We start from the raw sequence: 17,078 nt of genomic DNA on the forward strand, positions 1-17,078 counted from the left end.
TAATTGTGTGTATGTAAACTCGTCCCCAGTGATGTGCTGGGCCGTACGCACTACCCTCTGTACCACCTTGCAGTCGGATGCCGAGCAGTTGCCATACCAAGAGGTGATGCAATCAGTCAGGATGCTCTTGATGGTGCAGCTGTAGAACAGATGTGAGTGCTACAGGGCGGTAGTCATTTTGACAGGTTACCTTGCCGTTCTTGGGCACAGGGACTATGGTGGTCTGCTTGAAACATTTAGGTATTACAAATTGGGTAAGGGAGAGGTTGGAAGCGTCAGTAAAGACACATGTCAGTTGGTCAGCGCATGTTCTGAGTACACGTCCTGGTAATCTGTCTGGCCCTGCAGCCTTTTGAATGTTAACCTGTTTTAAAGTCTTACATCGGCTACCGAGAGCATGATCACACAGTCGTTTGGAACTCCTGGTGATCTCATGCTTGCCTCAATGCGAGCATTGAAGGCATATAGCTCGTCTGGTAGGCTTGCGTCACTGGGCAGCTCGTGGCTGGGTTTCCCTTTATGATCCATGATAGTTTGCAAGTCCTGCCACATCTGACGAGCGCCAGAGCCGGTGTAGTAGGATTCAATCTTAGTCCTGTATTGATGCTTTTCCTGTTTGAATGTTCGTCAGAGGGCGTAGCAGGATTTCTTATAAGCGTCCAAATTAGTGTCCCGCTCCTTGAAAGTGGCAGCTCTAGCCTTCAGCTCAGTGCAGATGCTGCCTGTAATCCATGGCTTCTGGTTCGTATATGTACAGTACTAGTCAAAAGTTTGGACACACCTACTCATTCAAGGGTTTTTCTTAATTTTTTACTATTTTCTATATTGTAGAATAATAGGAAGACATCAAAACTATGAAATAACACATATGGAATCAAGTAGTGACCAAAAAAGTGTTAAACTAATCCAAATATATTTTATATTTGAGATTCTTCAAAGTAGCCACCCTTTGCCTTGATGACAGCTTTGTACACTCTTGGCATTCTCTCAACCAGCTTCACCTGGAATGCTTTTCCAACAGTCTTCAAGGAGTTCCCATATATGCTTAGCACTTTTTGGCTGCTTTTCCTTCACTCTGTGGTCCAACTCATCCCAAACCATCTCAATTGGGTAGAGGTTGGGTAATTGTGGAGGCCAGGTCATCTGATGCAGCAGTCCATCACTCTCCTTCTTTGTCAAATAGCCATTACACAGCCTGGAGGTGTGTTGGGTCATTGTCCTCTTGAAAAACAAAGGATAGTCCCACTAAGCGCCAACCAGATGGGATGGCAAATCGCTGCAGAATGCCGTGGTAGCCATTCTGGTTAAGTGTACTTTGAATTCTAAATCAATCACCGACAGTGTCACCAGCAAAGCACCCCCATACCATCACACCTCCTCCTCCATGCTTCACGGTGGGAACTACACATGCGGAGATCATCCTTTCACCTCTCAAATTTGGACTCATCAGACCAAAAGGACAGATTTCCACCGGACTAATGTCCATTGCTCGTGTTTCTTGGCCCAAGGAAGTCTCTTCTTCTTGTTGGTATCCTTTAGTAGTGGTTTCTTTGCAGCAATTTCACCATGAAGGCCTGATTCATGCAGTCTCTGCTGAACAGTTGATGTTGAGATGTGTCTGCTACTTGAACTCTATGAAGCATTTATTTGGCCTGCAATTTCTGAGGCTGGTAATTCTAATGAACTTACGCTCTGCAGCAGAGGTAACTCCAGGTCCTCCTTTCCTATGGCGGTCCTCATGAGAGCCAGTTCCATCATAGGGCTTGATCGTTTTTGCGACTATACTTGAAGAAACGTTCAAAGTTCTTGAAATGTTCCGGATTGACTGACCTTCATGTCTTAAAGTAATGATGGACTGTTGTTTCTCAATGCTTATTTGAGCTGTTCTTGCCATAACATGGACTTGGTCTTTAACCAAATAGGGCTATCTTCTGTATACCACCCCTACCTTGTCACAACACAACTGATTGTCTCAAACGCATTTAGGAAAGAAATTCCACAAATTAACTTCTAACAAGGCACAACTGTTGATTGAAATGCATTTCAGGTGACTACCTCATGAAGCTGTTTGAGAGAATGCCAAAGTGTGCAAAGCTGTCAAGGCAAAATGTGGCTACTTTGAAGAATCTCAAATATAAAATATATTTTGATTTGTTTAACACTTTTTTGGTTACTACATGATTACATATGTGCAATAACAGAGTTCCTCTGCGCAGTGTCTGTGCTCTTTTACCCATTTTAATCGTTTATTTTTATTGGCCAGTCTGAGATATGGCTTTTCTTTACAACTCTGCCTTGAAGGCCAGCATCCCGGAGTCGCCTCTTCACTGTTGACGTTGAGACTGGTGGTTTGTGAGTACTATTTAATGAAGCTGCCAGTTGAGGACTTGTGAGGCGTCTGTTTCTCAAACTAGACACTCTAATGTACTTGTCTTCTTGCTCAGTTGTGCACCGGGGCCTCCCACTCCTCTTTCTATTCTGGTTAGAGCCAGTTTGCGCTGTTCTGTGAAGGGAGTAGTACACAGCGTTGTAAGAGATCTTCAGTTTCTCCATGCCATCATTTCTCAGAACAAGAATAGACTGATGAGTTTCAAAAGAAAGCTCTTTGTTTCTGGCCATTTTGAGCCTGTAATCGAACCCACAAATGCTGATTCTCCAGTAACTCAACTAGTCTAAAGAAGGCCAGTTTTATTGCTTCTTTAATCTGGACAAATGTTTTCAGCTGTGCCAACATAATTGCAAAAGGGATTTCTAATGATCAATTAGCTTTTTAAAATGATAAACTTGGATAAGCTAACACAACGTGCCATTTGAACACAGGAGTGATGGTTGCTGATAATGGGCCTCTGCACGCCTATGTAGATATTCCATAAAAAAAAATCGGCCATTTCCAGCTACAATAGTCATTTACAACATTAACAATGTCTACACTGTATTTCTGATCAATTTGATGTTATTTTAATGGATTTTTTTTGCTTTTCTTTAAAAAACAAGGACATTTCTAAGTGGCCCCAAACTTTTGAATGGTAGTGTATATATAAAAGATGTAAAGATATTAGATTTTATTGTATTCCATTTAATGTACTTGGATATCACATAGAATATCACAGAATAGGAATAGAATAGAAAATAATAAAATATAAGGTTGAAGGGCAGTGAAATTACTCCCTTTAGGCCTATAAAAACCAGCATGGTCCAGTAGTGTACACCTGGTGATGAATTAGGTAAAAGTAGATGACCTTCAAACTATAAAGCATGTTTTTTTTCTCATTATTCTTCTAATGGATTGGATTTGTTCGTGACTCAGTGCTCACAAGAGCATTAGGCTATGGATGGAAAGCCCTCTTCTGATCATACTCGGATGATTTGCTCCACCTACAGTAACTCATCGTCCTATAGAAAACCATATTTACACCTTCAGCATCACATTCAGTCCTCCAGCGTTCTATACCTTCTTGTCGCTCCACAAAACCTCGTTGTCTGATTGTGAACTCTCAACCCGTTGGTCGGGAAATGTCAAAGAGAGGCCCGTGCTGCAGCAGGGGGCGTAAAGGGGAAAAAACAACAACAGTTTATTGCTTTATTTTCACGTAATTTATTTTCCTTTCTTATTAAGCAAGTGTCATATCCAATAGCATCAGAAACCGACTCCTAGCTGACCAACTCTCGCAGCCGCCGTTGACAACAATTTGCAGCCTTGATCGTTCCCGTTTCGTATAGCCAGCCTAACAATCCTTGCCAAACATGTGAGTAGCAACCGCTGCTATATGTTTCCTTTAGCTAGTAAACCTGTTATATCTGCGATATGGCTTTCTCATATGTGTCCCCTCCCATTTTCACAGACAAACAATGTCGGTGCAGTGTTTCATACACCAAAAAACTGTTATGTTACAATCAAACCTGTTCGTCTGTTGCGCTGCAAATTGATGAATGCTGTCGGTGTCATCGTGCGTTCGTATGGCGACGTCTCGATTCATTGTTTTTATTTTATTTTTAGATATCCCCATGCGTTGTGTTTTCTTAGTGTCTGGATGACGAAATGAAATCAATAATATTAAGTGGCATATTGATTATGGCTATAGCATCTCTTTTGAAAAGGAATTACATTTTCCTCCCGCTTAATAATACAGGGTAGTACCTATATCACATCAGGACAGGATCGCGTATACATGTTGTATGTAAGCCCTAACAGAAATCACGTGTGTGAATGATCAAAGCATTTCTCTCATATTATGGGCAGGTAAGACATATTGACAGCTGGTGCGTCTAATGGAAGTCCAGTTTGATTGGGGGGATTGCACAAATTCATGTTAGTCTGTTTTTCTCATTAGTCAGTTTCTGAAGTTATAACATGGTAGGCCTAATAAACATGGTAATGTAGCAAATGCAACATGACCATCAATTAAAATACATGATGCATCATACTAGTGGAAATACCAATATCTGGGCCAGCTGACATGCTATTATTTATCTCTGGTCCCAAGGGTGACACCAGACTACTCTAAAGGCTTTGGATTTATGACCCACACTTCTAATGTCTGGTTTTATCTTGGATATTTTTGTCTTCATTTATTTCTGGTATACAGGTGATGAATTAGGCCTAGTCGACTTCATACTCAGAGTTTGGGTGATAGACTTGTTGTTTTACTCAAACTTCACTTTGGTAATAAAAAAATAAAAAATACAGTACCAGTCAAAAGTTTGGACACACCTACTCATTCAAGGGTTTTTCTTTATTTTACTATTTTCTACATTGTAGAATAATAATGAACACATCAAAACTATGAAATAACACATGGAATCATGTAGTAATCAAAAAAGTGTTAAATAAATCTAAATATATTTTATATTTGAGATTCTTCAAAGTAGCTACATTTTGCCTTGATGACAGCTTTGCACACTCTTGGCATTCTCTCAACCAGCTTCACCTGGAATGTTTTTCCAACAGTCTTGAAGGAGTTCCTACATATGCTGAGCACTTGTTGGCTGCTTTTCCTTCACTCTGTAGTCCAACTCATCCCAAACCATTTCAATTGGGTTGAGGTCAGGTAATTGTGGAGGCCAGGTCATCTGATGCAGCACTCCACCACTCTCCTTCTTGGTCAAATAGCCCTTACACAGCCTGGAGGTGTGTTGGGTCATTGTCCTTTTGAAAAACAAATGATAGCCCGGTCCACTAAGCGTAAACCAGATGGGATGGCGTATCACTGCAGAACGCTGTGGTAGTCATGCTGGTTAAGGGTGCCTTGAATTCTAAATAAATCACTGACAGTGTCACCAGCAAAGCACCCCACACCATCACACCATCTCCTCCATGCTTCACGGTGGGAACCACACATGCGGAGATCATCTGTTCACCTACTCTGCGTCTCACAAAGAGAAAGGCGGTTGGAACCAAAAGTCTCAAATGTTGGACTCATCAGACCAAAGGACAAATTTCCACCGGTCTAATGTCCATTGCTAGTGTTTCTTGGCCCAAGCAAGTCTCTTCTTATTGGTGTCCTTTAACAGTGGTTTCTTTGCAGCAATTCGACCATGAAGGCCTGATTCACGCAGTCTCCTCTGAACAGTTGATGTTGAGATGTGTCTGTTACTTGAACTCTGTGAAACATTTATTTGGGCTGTAATCTGAAGTGCAGTTATTCTAATTTATTTATCCTCTGCAGCAGAGGTAACTCTGGGTCTTCCTTTCCTGTGGCGGTCCTCATGAGAGCCAGGTTCAATATAGTGCTTGATCATTTTTGCGACTGCACTTGTTGAAACTTTCAAACTTCTTGAAATGTTCCGGATTGACTGACATTTATGTCTTAAAGTAATGATGGACTGTCATTTCTCTTTGCTTATTTGAGCTGTTCTTGCCATAATATGGACTTGGTCTTTTACCAAATAGGGTTATCTTCTGTATACCACCCCTACCTTGTCACAACACAACTGATTGGCTCAAACGCATTAAGAAGGAAATCAATTCCACAAATTAACTTTTAACAAGGCACACCTGTTAATTGAAATGCATTCCAGGTGACTACCCCATGAAGCTGGTTTAGAGAATGCCAAGAGTGTGCAAAACTATCAAGGCAAAAAGTGGCTACTTTGAAGAATCTCAAATATAAAACACTTTTTTGGTTGCTACATGATTCCAGATGTGTTATTTAATAGTTTTGATGTCTTCCCTATTTGTCTTCAATGTAGAAATTAGTAAAAATGAAGAAAAACACTTGAATGAGTAGGTGTGTCCAAACTTTTGACTGTTACTGTATATTGTAAACCTGGGCCCGTATTCATGAAGTGTCTAAGAGTAGGAGTTCTGATCTAGGATCAGTTTAGCTTTTTAGATCATTATTGATTAGAGGGGTGCGTGATCCTAGATCAGCACTCCTACTCTGAGACACTTTATGAATACATGCCCAGTAGTAAACCTTCTTTGCATTATTTAACCATGTTACTCCTCTCTTGCAGGAGGGAGAAAATACTGCTCCTGTTGAAGATTTCCATCAAACCTACTATCTCTCTCGCAACCATGACACCCAGCAGAGGACTCTGGGATTGATGCTGGGATCACTCCCACTGATGGCCTGGACTAGGTAGGAATACTGTGTGTGTGTGTGTGTTTGTGTGTGTCTGTGTGTGTTCATGGGGTAATGTCTATCTACTGTATCTTTCCCTCTGTACTGTAGGTTTCAGCTGTCCTGCTGAAGCTATGGGGAGCTGTTGGAGCTGTCTATACAGAGACCCCATCCAAGACAACCATCTCACCAAATTCAAGGTTCATCTCTAAACCCTCATCTGTTGGCTACCTAGTGTGTGGTGTATCGGCTACCTACGCTCTTAGAAAAAAGTGTTCCAAAAGGGTTCTTTGCCTGTCCCCAGAGGAGAACCTTTTTTGGTTCCAGGTAAAACCACTTTTGGTTGCAGGTAGAACCATATTGGGTTCCATGTAGGACCCTCTGTGGAAAGGATTCTACATGGAACCCAAAACGGTTCTAATTTGAACCAAAAGAGTTATACCTGGAACCAACAAAGGTTCTTCAAAGGGTTCTTCTGTGGGGACAGCCAAATAACCTTTTAGGTTCTAGATAGCAGCTTTTTTTCTAGAGTGTAGTCCATGGTATATTATTGTTATGAGGAACTGTTCTTTCCTGTTTTTTTATCCTATACCCCAGTCTATTATGGCTCAGCTATTTAATGATGCCTAATATCTGTACTGTGCTCTGTTAAGCTTTGTATACAGTTAATGTCTGCATTATAGACAATGTACCTCCAAATACAAATTAGCCACATATTTATGCTCTGCATCTATGACGTGCTTACGAAGACCAAATGTATGCTATATAAAGCCTTTATAAGTTGTAGCTCGTTTAAAGTGGGACCACAAACTTGATTGGGATAACTTGATTGTACTTTTTGGTATTTTCCAGGTAACCAATGTGGATGACGAGGGGAATGAGTTGGGCTCTGGGACCATGGAGCTCACCGAGACCGAGCTCATCCTGCACACGCGCAAGAGGGACGCCATCCGGTGGCCCTACCTGTGTCTGCGGCGCTACGGCTACGACTCCAACCTCTTCTCATTCGAGAGTGGCCGGCGCTGCCAGACTGGACAGGGTGAGTCTGAACCACCTGGCTTAGCTAACACTACATAGACAAAACGTTGCCCTATGAAATGTGTGTACATACGTGTGCATATGCAGTGCTCTACTTGTTCTACTTTTGTACGAAAATGAACCACAATTGTAATGGGAGAATTGTACTTAACTGATTAGCTAGCTGCTGTCATATTAGAAGCCTAAAGTTGGTTGTTGTAGTTGAGTGAATTGTTTCAGATAACTTCTACATTTTCTTCATTTTTTTTTTTTCTCGGTCAAGAACAGTTTTCGATTCATTTAAGATAACTTAAACATGTATGTGTGTGTTTTCTCTGTGGTCGTGCAGGAATCTTTGCGTTTAAATGTTCTCGTGCGGAGGAGATCTTCAACCTCCTCCAGGAGCTGATGCAGTGCAACAGTATCAATGTGGTGGAGGAGCCTATGATCATGACCGGCAGCGGACACGCACGAGAGATAGACATGCCTCGCACCCCACAGACACCCAACAGTAAGCACAAACACAAATATAAACACACACACACATACAAACATCCAGTACACACATGTGCGCATCATCTATACAGTACATGATTGCTTCTTTGCTTTTGTTGAATGCTGTGAAGGTGTTTGACTGCAATGCAGGACAGATGTGACACAAAAGCTGAGAATATGTGTTTGATGTTTTGAAAGTAGTTTGGGGGGAAAAACTCCGTAATAATTCCGGAGATCAGGGATCTGGTGTCGAAATGTCTTACAGTAAATCCTTTCGTCAAACCCAGTTTCCATGCTCCAACCTGTTCAGAGGCAGGGAGGGAGGTGGATGAATAGAGCAGAGAGGGAGGTGGAAGGGTCGAAAATACAATGACTTGTGGGTAAAACAAAGGTTACATTACAAATCATTCTATGCAATACAGCACAAACATAGACACACACCAGGGTTTCCGTTTGGAAAATGTGGCCCCGGACAATTGACCGGCAGCATTTTAATTGACCAGACATTTGCGAAATTCACAGGACCCATATGCATTGGCTGCATAACCTGATTAGGTGCTTAGAATGACCGAAATCACATTTAGATTATGGTAGTTCATCTTAACAGAACATGCAACTCGAGGATGCAACGACGTGTGTCCTTCCTACCTAATTCTGTTGCGCACTTTGAAGATGTTAGAATAACTGTCCACATTTCCTCAGCCAACAAGACGAGTAACGAACAGCAAAATCACTAGCCTATGTCAATCTACTATCCCCCATAGTAGAGAAGTTGACCTCTTCTATTAGTCAGCTTGTCGTTCTGTGCAAGAAAGAAATAGCCTATTCCGAACAGACTCTGGGACAGTTGTGGGACAATAGATCCCAAATTTATACAACCAAGCTACATAAAAATAAACTTTAAAAAGCATTGAGGCTGATGCAACAGACCAGAACGTTTAGCTTAAAATGTTGCTCAACTATTATTTCTTCACATTATAAGCGCAGCAATGCGTACAAGGCAGTAGGCTACACGCGAATGTTTGTCCCATAATGCCAAAGAAAGAAATTTGCAGGAAAACACTGCGAGCGATTTCATGTGAAACTTAGAATGCGAAACTGTACATTTAAATTTAGATAGAGGGGAGATCTAAAGATTTAACAACTAACATGGGTTGCTAATATGACTAGGATTGTGCCTTTGGCTACTGGACAATTAATGAAAGTTGATTTGAAAACCAATAGAACATGAGAGAAATATGTTACTGGTTGTAATGTGTAAGTCTTTATAAAATAATTGCCTCCACGAAATGGTCAGATTTTGGCTAGGCTACTTTGAAGCAAGGTAAGACATGCCTCATAATATGATGTAAAACATTCAGGTTTCAAACAGATAAGTGTATGGTTTCAAAATGCATACTGCCTCCAGCTTGTTGGAAAGGGGTGTGTGACGCACTGAAGCCTGCGTAACGTTGCCTACAGATGCACTTAATTGGCAAATGGGAAGCGCACTTCAATTAGGCTACCAGTTGAGAAATAAAAATAGTAGCTCTTTTTAATCGTGGCCATTAAAACTGTTTTTAACATGCAATTGTATTTAGAAGTTGTTGCGCAATGATTGGGCTTATTAAAGCACGTTTCACTACAGCAGCAACGAACAATCTGTTTGAGGAGCTGTAGCAGCAGCTCTCCTGCTGTCTGACAGATTTTCCACTGAAACTAGGCTCTATATCTGCATGCTGTGCGCATTTGATAAATAAGATACTTAAGAACTACCGAAAATACATATGCACCAATTTAATTCCACAAAATTATGCAAATTAACATATAGACCGATAAGCATGACCAGTCAAATGAATTTACATAGCCTGGTATTTCCATCAATGAATAGACTAAAAAGGCTTATATTGCAATGAGATTTTTCTTCTTCTCCCGAACAATTGGCCGGCGGCAGTTTTATTTATCGGCCTTTCATTTTTTTAGTTTGTTGCCAAAAGCCAGCTATTACCGGTTAACGGGGACCCTGAAACACACACACACCATTAGGCATAAAAACATCTAACCTCATTCACCAGACTCCCATTCAACACTGTGTGTATTGTTCTCTGTCTCCAGCTCCAGCATTCCCCGTCCAGGGTTTTCCCAACGGGTACCCGGGGTATCCCATGAGAGCTGAATCCTCCCAGCCCTCTCTAACTGACGACCCCCACGGCCACAGCCACATGGGCCTGGAGGACCAGGTAAGACTGACCCCTAACCTCTATAGTAGTATGATTTTCTGATTATAGTGCCGAACCAAGCAGCACTGTAACCACTGCTGACTCTTCACCTCGCAATGTGTCGGTAATATCCTAGGGAAGGGTGATCTCTGAGTCCTTGCTAATCTCTCTTTTCTCCCTCTCTCGCTCTCTCTGTCTCCTTCTCCCTCTCCTTCTGCAGGCTCACACCTATGTGAATACTGTTACTGTGGATGGGGAACTCTCCAGTCGACACTGTGTACACTCCCTACCCGAGGTGCGACCCACTTCCTTCCCTGAGTCAACCCGGGGAGCCATGCCTGTCGTGGGCCAAGGAGGTGGGCAGACCAGCATGCACTGTTGTCCACTCGAGGAACAACGCAAGGAACCCCAGGTATTCCTTCAGCCTTCCTCTCAGGAGGTGAAATTCATGCTGGGACCCACCCCTGCACAGCGCCACCTGCTGGAGAGAGAGAGGGAGAGGCACGGGGGCCACAATCCACACGCCATGCGGCCTGTAGAGGGCGCCACAGGTTCAGAGACAGAGGGGGACGAGCCTCCTCTGCACGTGTACAACTCCCACTCCTATCACCACCCTCACTACCACCACGTGATGCACCGGCACCCTGGCCACGAACACCAGGAGGGCTGCCAGCTCACCTACGAGAATATCAACGGCCTGAGGGGGGGCCGCCGGCTGAGACTCAGCCCCAGCAGCATGTCCCAGTCTGTGGGCTCCAGCAGCAGCAGCAGCACCACCGGAGACAGTCACTCTCACCCACAATCACACCCCCTCAACCCGCACCCCCACGGCCCATCTTCTTTGCCCCCCCAGGGGTACCCCTGTGAGCGGGGCGCGGGGATGGGCGGTGGTCACCGGCGGACAGCTCTGCTCAATTACGAGAACCTGCCGTCGCTGCCCCCGGTGTGGGAGTACCGTGCCCTGCAGAGAGACGAGGAGCAGGACGAGGATGACGAGGAGCAGGATGAGGAGGAGTACGAGGAAGAGGAGGAGGACTTTGACGAGTACGAGTTTTCGGAGGGTCCAGGGACGCCCAACGGGTACCACCAGGAAGGGCTTGGGAGGGGGGGGATCCACCGTGACGCCCTGCAGAACTATGTCAACACAGAACAGGTCCAGGTTCAGGTCCAGCCCAGTCGGCTGCGACATGCCTGCCCCCCTCAACCCCAGCACCTCCAGCCCTGCCACCGCCAGCCGGATCGGGGCGGCCGAATATTCAGCTTTGATTTCCGTAGGCGGCCTGGAGGAGGGTTTGGTCGGGGGGAGGGCTGCGAGCACAGTCACATGCCCCCGTCGAGGCAGCTCAACTACATCCAGGTGGACCTCGATGCGGAGCCGCCGTGCCAGGCCCTCGGGGGGGGTGGAGGAGGGGGAGCCCAGTCTCAGCCTCAGCCACAGCACCAGCGCCTGCCACCCCTCAAATGTGGCCCCCAGCAGGCCCCACGGCGCAGTGAGTTCTACGCTGTGATTGACCTGAAGAAGACAGCAGCCATGTCCAACCTGCAGAAAGCCCTCCCCCGGGACGATGGGACATCGAGAAAGACTCGCCACAACAGCACAGACCTGCCTCTGTAGATGCAGTGAGGAGGAGGAGAGACGGAGAAAGATGAAGGGAGGGAGTAGAGAGAGAGAGAGAGAAACAGGTTTGGGTGGAGCGCTTGGCTGGACAGACAGGTATAGGCAACTCAGCAGCACACTGGACCCCTCACTCTCATCCAGCCACCTGCCTGTTCTGTCCTGTCCTGGCCAGCTGGATCATATACAGGTACCTAATTAGAAAACGAACTAAAACCTATCTGTGCATATTCCACTTTATGGAGCAAGATTGGTTTGAAGTTGCCATATTATTGTGGGTCACCTTCTGACTGTGGTGAGATGCTATCTGAGTTAGCAGCAGAAACCTTGGTCGTGGTTGGCTGGGTTTATGGTTAAACCCTTAAGCTACCATTGTTTTTGGTTATACCGTTTGGCAATGTTCTTTTTTTTGTTGCTTTGTGTTGGTTGAGTGCCAAGGCCCCGGGTTTGGTTCAGGGTGGGAGCAGGAATGGACGAGTCAGGTCTCCAACTTTGTGTTTGACCAGTGATGGTTGATTTTAGATGTAAGAGTATTGCCCATCATAAAGTAGCTAGGTTCCTCATTCTGTTATCATTCAGTGTTGTTGTTTTATTTATTTTACGTCCCCGTTTACGAACATGGGCTACTATCGAGTTCAGGTTTACTAGTCTACATTGTAAAATTGACTGAACATTTTCTGACATGAAAACAGTTTGTTATTCCCCCAATTGAATTATAATAATGTGCATTCTTCACCTCACAAGCACTTCTTCTGACCCCGTGACTGATAGAAAGGACAGTTGATGATATTTATTTATAACTATCTGCCCTCAGGAATTAGTACAGATCAGTACAGTTTGCACATTATCCTTTGGAATTGTAATCTTACATCCTATTCAGTATTATATTTTTAGTCAAAAAAAAAAAAGACCCCAAAGCAGAATTTTTTTTTGGACTATATTTTCTCTCTTAATCCAAGATTAAATATCATACATTTTTCATGTTGAAATTGAATCTAAAATGGAAATAATAGTAACCTTGATAATATGATACAGTCACAGTCTGTTGATAGATTTTCAACATCCGCACGCACACACACACACACACACACACACACACACACACACACACACACACACACACACACACACACACACACACACACGCGCACGACACAACTATTGAGACGATTGAATTCATCTCTGACTCCATATCCATTCCACTTGAATAGGAATCCATATCTAATTCCTAAACTATGGTTACCTTTGCACTTTTTACCTTTGAAGTCCCCACAGTTCCGAATCCCTCATCTGGAGTAACAGAAAGGTTGTGATCTGACAAAACTCCTTCGAGATGGTGATGTCATCACACAGACCCAAATATTGTATGGATGTATTTTTTTTTGCAACATTATAGAGACCTATAGCAACTTACATTTTTTAGAGAAGAAGTTGATAACCTGTGATAATGGCTTAAAGATATTAATAATAACCTCATATAAAAATTACCGGTTTACTATTTTAGTAAGTATCAGATTGATAACTGAGGGTTATCAACTGAGGGTCTGTTTTAAAGGGGAATATATCATTATGTTTTAATGTTAACTGTTTATGGAAAGTCTTTTATCATTGAGCATTTGGCTGAGGATATTATTTATTTATTTATTCATTGAGATGTCTATATGGTGATTGTTTTGCATAAAAATGTGACAAACAGTTTTTTGTAATCTAGCCAGTTGGTGATTTGGAGACCAAAGTATCACCAGTCATCGTCACACTGTCTGGGACACCATTGTAATACCATTGTTATGCCTGTAATTAATAACATTACATTCTGAAGAAGAAAGACTGTATTAATATATTAAAGTGCCAAATCTTTACTGTTACCTGTATGAACATTATGAATCAAATCTATGTGCCATTAGGACGTGTAATAGAAAACCTGAGGGCTAAGAGGCAAGGAGTTAGCCTACATGTCAAAAACAAAGGAAAGAGCTTGGAGGTCAAGGGCCGTATGTATCAAGAGTAGGAGTGCTGATCTAGGATCAGGTCTCCCCTGTCCATGTAATCGTATTCATTATGATCGAAAAAGGCAAAAACATTCCTACTCTGAGACTCTTGATACATACTGAACGGGGTCAGGGTTGATATATTGTTAACCCTTTGTACTCCTCCTCATGAATCCATGTAGCTGGTCCAGGTCAACTGGACAAGAAAGGGCAAGAAAGACACATTTCACCTCATAGGCTAGGCTATACATTGACAGCCATATCGGAGTGAGACAACGGATTCGTTATATCTATCTAGTCTTCACAACTCCAGTGGTTTTACGCTGCTATAAGGTAGAAGTTCAGACAGTACGAGGAGGTAGGGATGGTAGTGGCTATGCAGGATTGTTTACCATATTGTTTAGTAAATGGAACTACCATTTTCGTATTCACTCAAGATCACTGCATCAGGGCTACCAGTATGAAAATGTGTTTTCAATTCAAAGAAGTTTTAATTTCTCATTTCTATGTCTTATTTCTCTTGGATTGGTGTGATCAATCCACATGCCAAACATTGTTTTCATTACAATCTGGCTGTCTAATCTGAAGTAATGTGGCTGAAGGTGCAGCACAGGCTTAGCAACTGTAATCCTCATAACTGCTTATTTAATCTGATGGAAAGATATTCGTAGGTCTACTCACTGTTTGTGGACATTTTTCAGACAGGGATATATCCGTTTGCACACATATATATTTTCGTGATACATTTAAAGGGTGTTTACATTTCGCAATAATGGTTAAATAGAGATGTATTGTTGGAGATGAGGTTTATTCAGACCAATGTGTGCGAGGTTCGAGGCGCGTTGTTAATGGTTCCACAGGTCTGTTGTATTTGATCCCCTGTTTTTATGTGAATCAGCATTGGAACTAAGACCTCTCTCAGGCCTCCTGTTGACAATATTATAACTTTGTTATTGTATACATGCTTAGATTAGAACGTGAAAAAAAAAAGTATGTTTCTGTTTTCTTGATTGTCTTATACAGCAGATTTGCGCTTACTCAACACCTGACTTAATTGTGCCATAAGTGACTGTTGCCAAGCTTTCTGGACGACGTGTGGCTTTCGAATGTCGAAGCCTTTTGAAGGGCCAGGTTAGGTGTCAGAAGGCATACGGCAAACATCTCTGTGTACTGTGTTTGCACTGATACAGTGGTTCGGACTGTTTCTAACGGTTTGACGGTTTGTATATACATTAGTCAGTCATCGTTATCAATTTGGTGACACTTAATTGTAAAGCTACACAGGAATAGTACCTTAAAATGTGTTCCTTATACTAAAGTGTTACCAGAAATATTGTCCAGAAATTACTTTGGGATTCATATCTTGTCATATCAATGTTGTCACTTAGATTTTCCTTGAAAAGCGACAAAAGATTAACAATGAAGGATTGTCCGGTAACACATGACTTATGTTTAAATAATAAACCACTTAATTGAGGCCTAATGTATAGCTAATAAGACACAATAAAGACCTTATGAGCTACGTATATCCACACTTATAAACTACAAATTAGTAGCTAAAATGTGTACCTTCAAATAAAGTTTGACCAGAATTTAATTCAAACAACAGTTTTTTGCTCTTTTATGTAATTTCATCACAACTGCCTGACCACCACAAGGTGGCGTTTCTTGCTACGATGCTCGGGATTATGAGAAAATAAGTAATTTTCCTTCCACAGCCCCTCAAAATGCCGCTCTAGGTCCAAAATGCACTTAGTTCCATAATATTACCAAGGTACAAACAAAGTAGCTCAAAATCTAAGGAATGTTACAGTGATTTGGTACTGTATTTCAAAATGTTTTTGTTTGTTTGTTCATTTGTTTATTTATTTACCATTGAATGCATGCGTGATATCCACTGGTAGGTGACGATGATGCAGACAGGGGTCCGTTATTTTCATTCAATCACATGCTGAGCTAATGCTCTTCTAGTCCAATAAGACCAGTGCAATTGAAACCTGTTGAACCTGTATGTTAATGGTGATAATAATGTGTGTTGGTTGATTGATATAAAGGTTGGGTAGGCCAAACTAAATGACTGTGATGTACACTAATATTTGACTGAGTGCCAAATGTGGTTTAGTACTATGACTTTGACTACAGGCCAGGGACACACCTGGCTGAGATTCACTAGGAACTCTATAGGACTCTCCCTGAGAGACGCCAATGACTCTCTCTCACCCTCTGGTCTTGGTTTTACCTGCGGTATGAATGTAATAAGCAAAGAGAGACTGTATAGATGAAGGGCAACTATGCTTAATGTTTCTATCCTTGCTGAAAACAAAAAAAGGTGAGTGGTCAAAAGTTTTCTCTAAATTTCAAAATTTGCAATCTGAGTTTCTTCTTCGTATATTTGTATTTCTTGTAAGTATGTATCTCTCTGTATGTATATATATATATATATATATATATATATATATATATATATATATATATATATATATATATATATATATATATATATATATATATAGTACCAGTAAAAAGTTTGGACACACCTACTCATTCAAGGATTTTTCTTTTTTTGTTCTATTTTCTACATTGTAGAGTAATAGTGAAGACATCAAAACTATGAAATAGTATCCAAAAAAAAGTGTTAAACAAATCAAAATATCTTCTTCAAAGTAGACACTTTTTGCCTTGATGATAGCTTTGCACGCTCTTGGCATTCTCTCAACCAACTTCATGAGGTAGTCACCTGGATTTAATTTCAATTAACAGGTGTGCCTTGTTAAAAGTTAATTTGTGGAATTTCTTTCCTTCTTAATGTGTTTGAGCCAGTCAGTTGTGTTGTGACAAGGTAGGGTGATATACAGAAGATAGCCCTATTTGGTAAAAGACCCAGTCCATATTATGGCAAGAGCTCAAATAAGCAAAGAGAAACGACAGTCCATCATTACTTTAAGACATGAAGGTCAGTCAATCCGTAAAATCTCAAGAACTGTTAAAGTTTCTTCAAGTGCAGTTGCAAAAACCATCAAGCGCTATGATGAAACTGGCTCTCATGAGGACCGCCACAGGAAAGGAAGACCCAGAGTTATCTCTGCTGCAGATAATGAGTTTATTGGAGTTAGCAGCCTCAGAAATTGCATCCCAAATAAATGCTTCACAGAGTTCAAGTAACAGACACATTTCAACATCGACTGTTCAGAGGAGATTGCGT

General features: G+C 42.0%; 1 protein-coding gene across 1 annotated transcript; it reads left to right on the plus strand.

Annotated features, from left to right (window-relative positions):
• The first annotated feature begins 3,469 nt into the window (after positions 1 to 3,469).
• On the plus strand, positions 3,470 to 15,950 carry frs3 (fibroblast growth factor receptor substrate 3). The gene is made up of 7 exons (XM_014132370.3): positions 3,470 to 3,746; positions 6,457 to 6,581; positions 6,675 to 6,763; positions 7,416 to 7,602; positions 7,930 to 8,091; positions 10,170 to 10,294; positions 10,494 to 15,950. Exons 3-7 carry the CDS (start codon positions 6,698 to 6,700, stop codon positions 11,886 to 11,888), a joined length of 1,935 nt encoding a protein of 644 aa, XP_013987845.1. The 5' UTR covers positions 3,470 to 3,746; positions 6,457 to 6,581; positions 6,675 to 6,697; the 3' UTR covers positions 11,889 to 15,950.
• The last annotated feature ends 1,128 nt before the right edge of the window (positions 15,951 to 17,078 follow it).

This window comes from Salmo salar, chromosome 12 (assembly GCF_965601325.2).
Source record: "Salmo salar chromosome 12, fSalSal1, whole genome shotgun sequence".
NCBI lineage: Eukaryota > Metazoa > Chordata > Actinopteri > Salmoniformes > Salmonidae > Salmo > Salmo salar.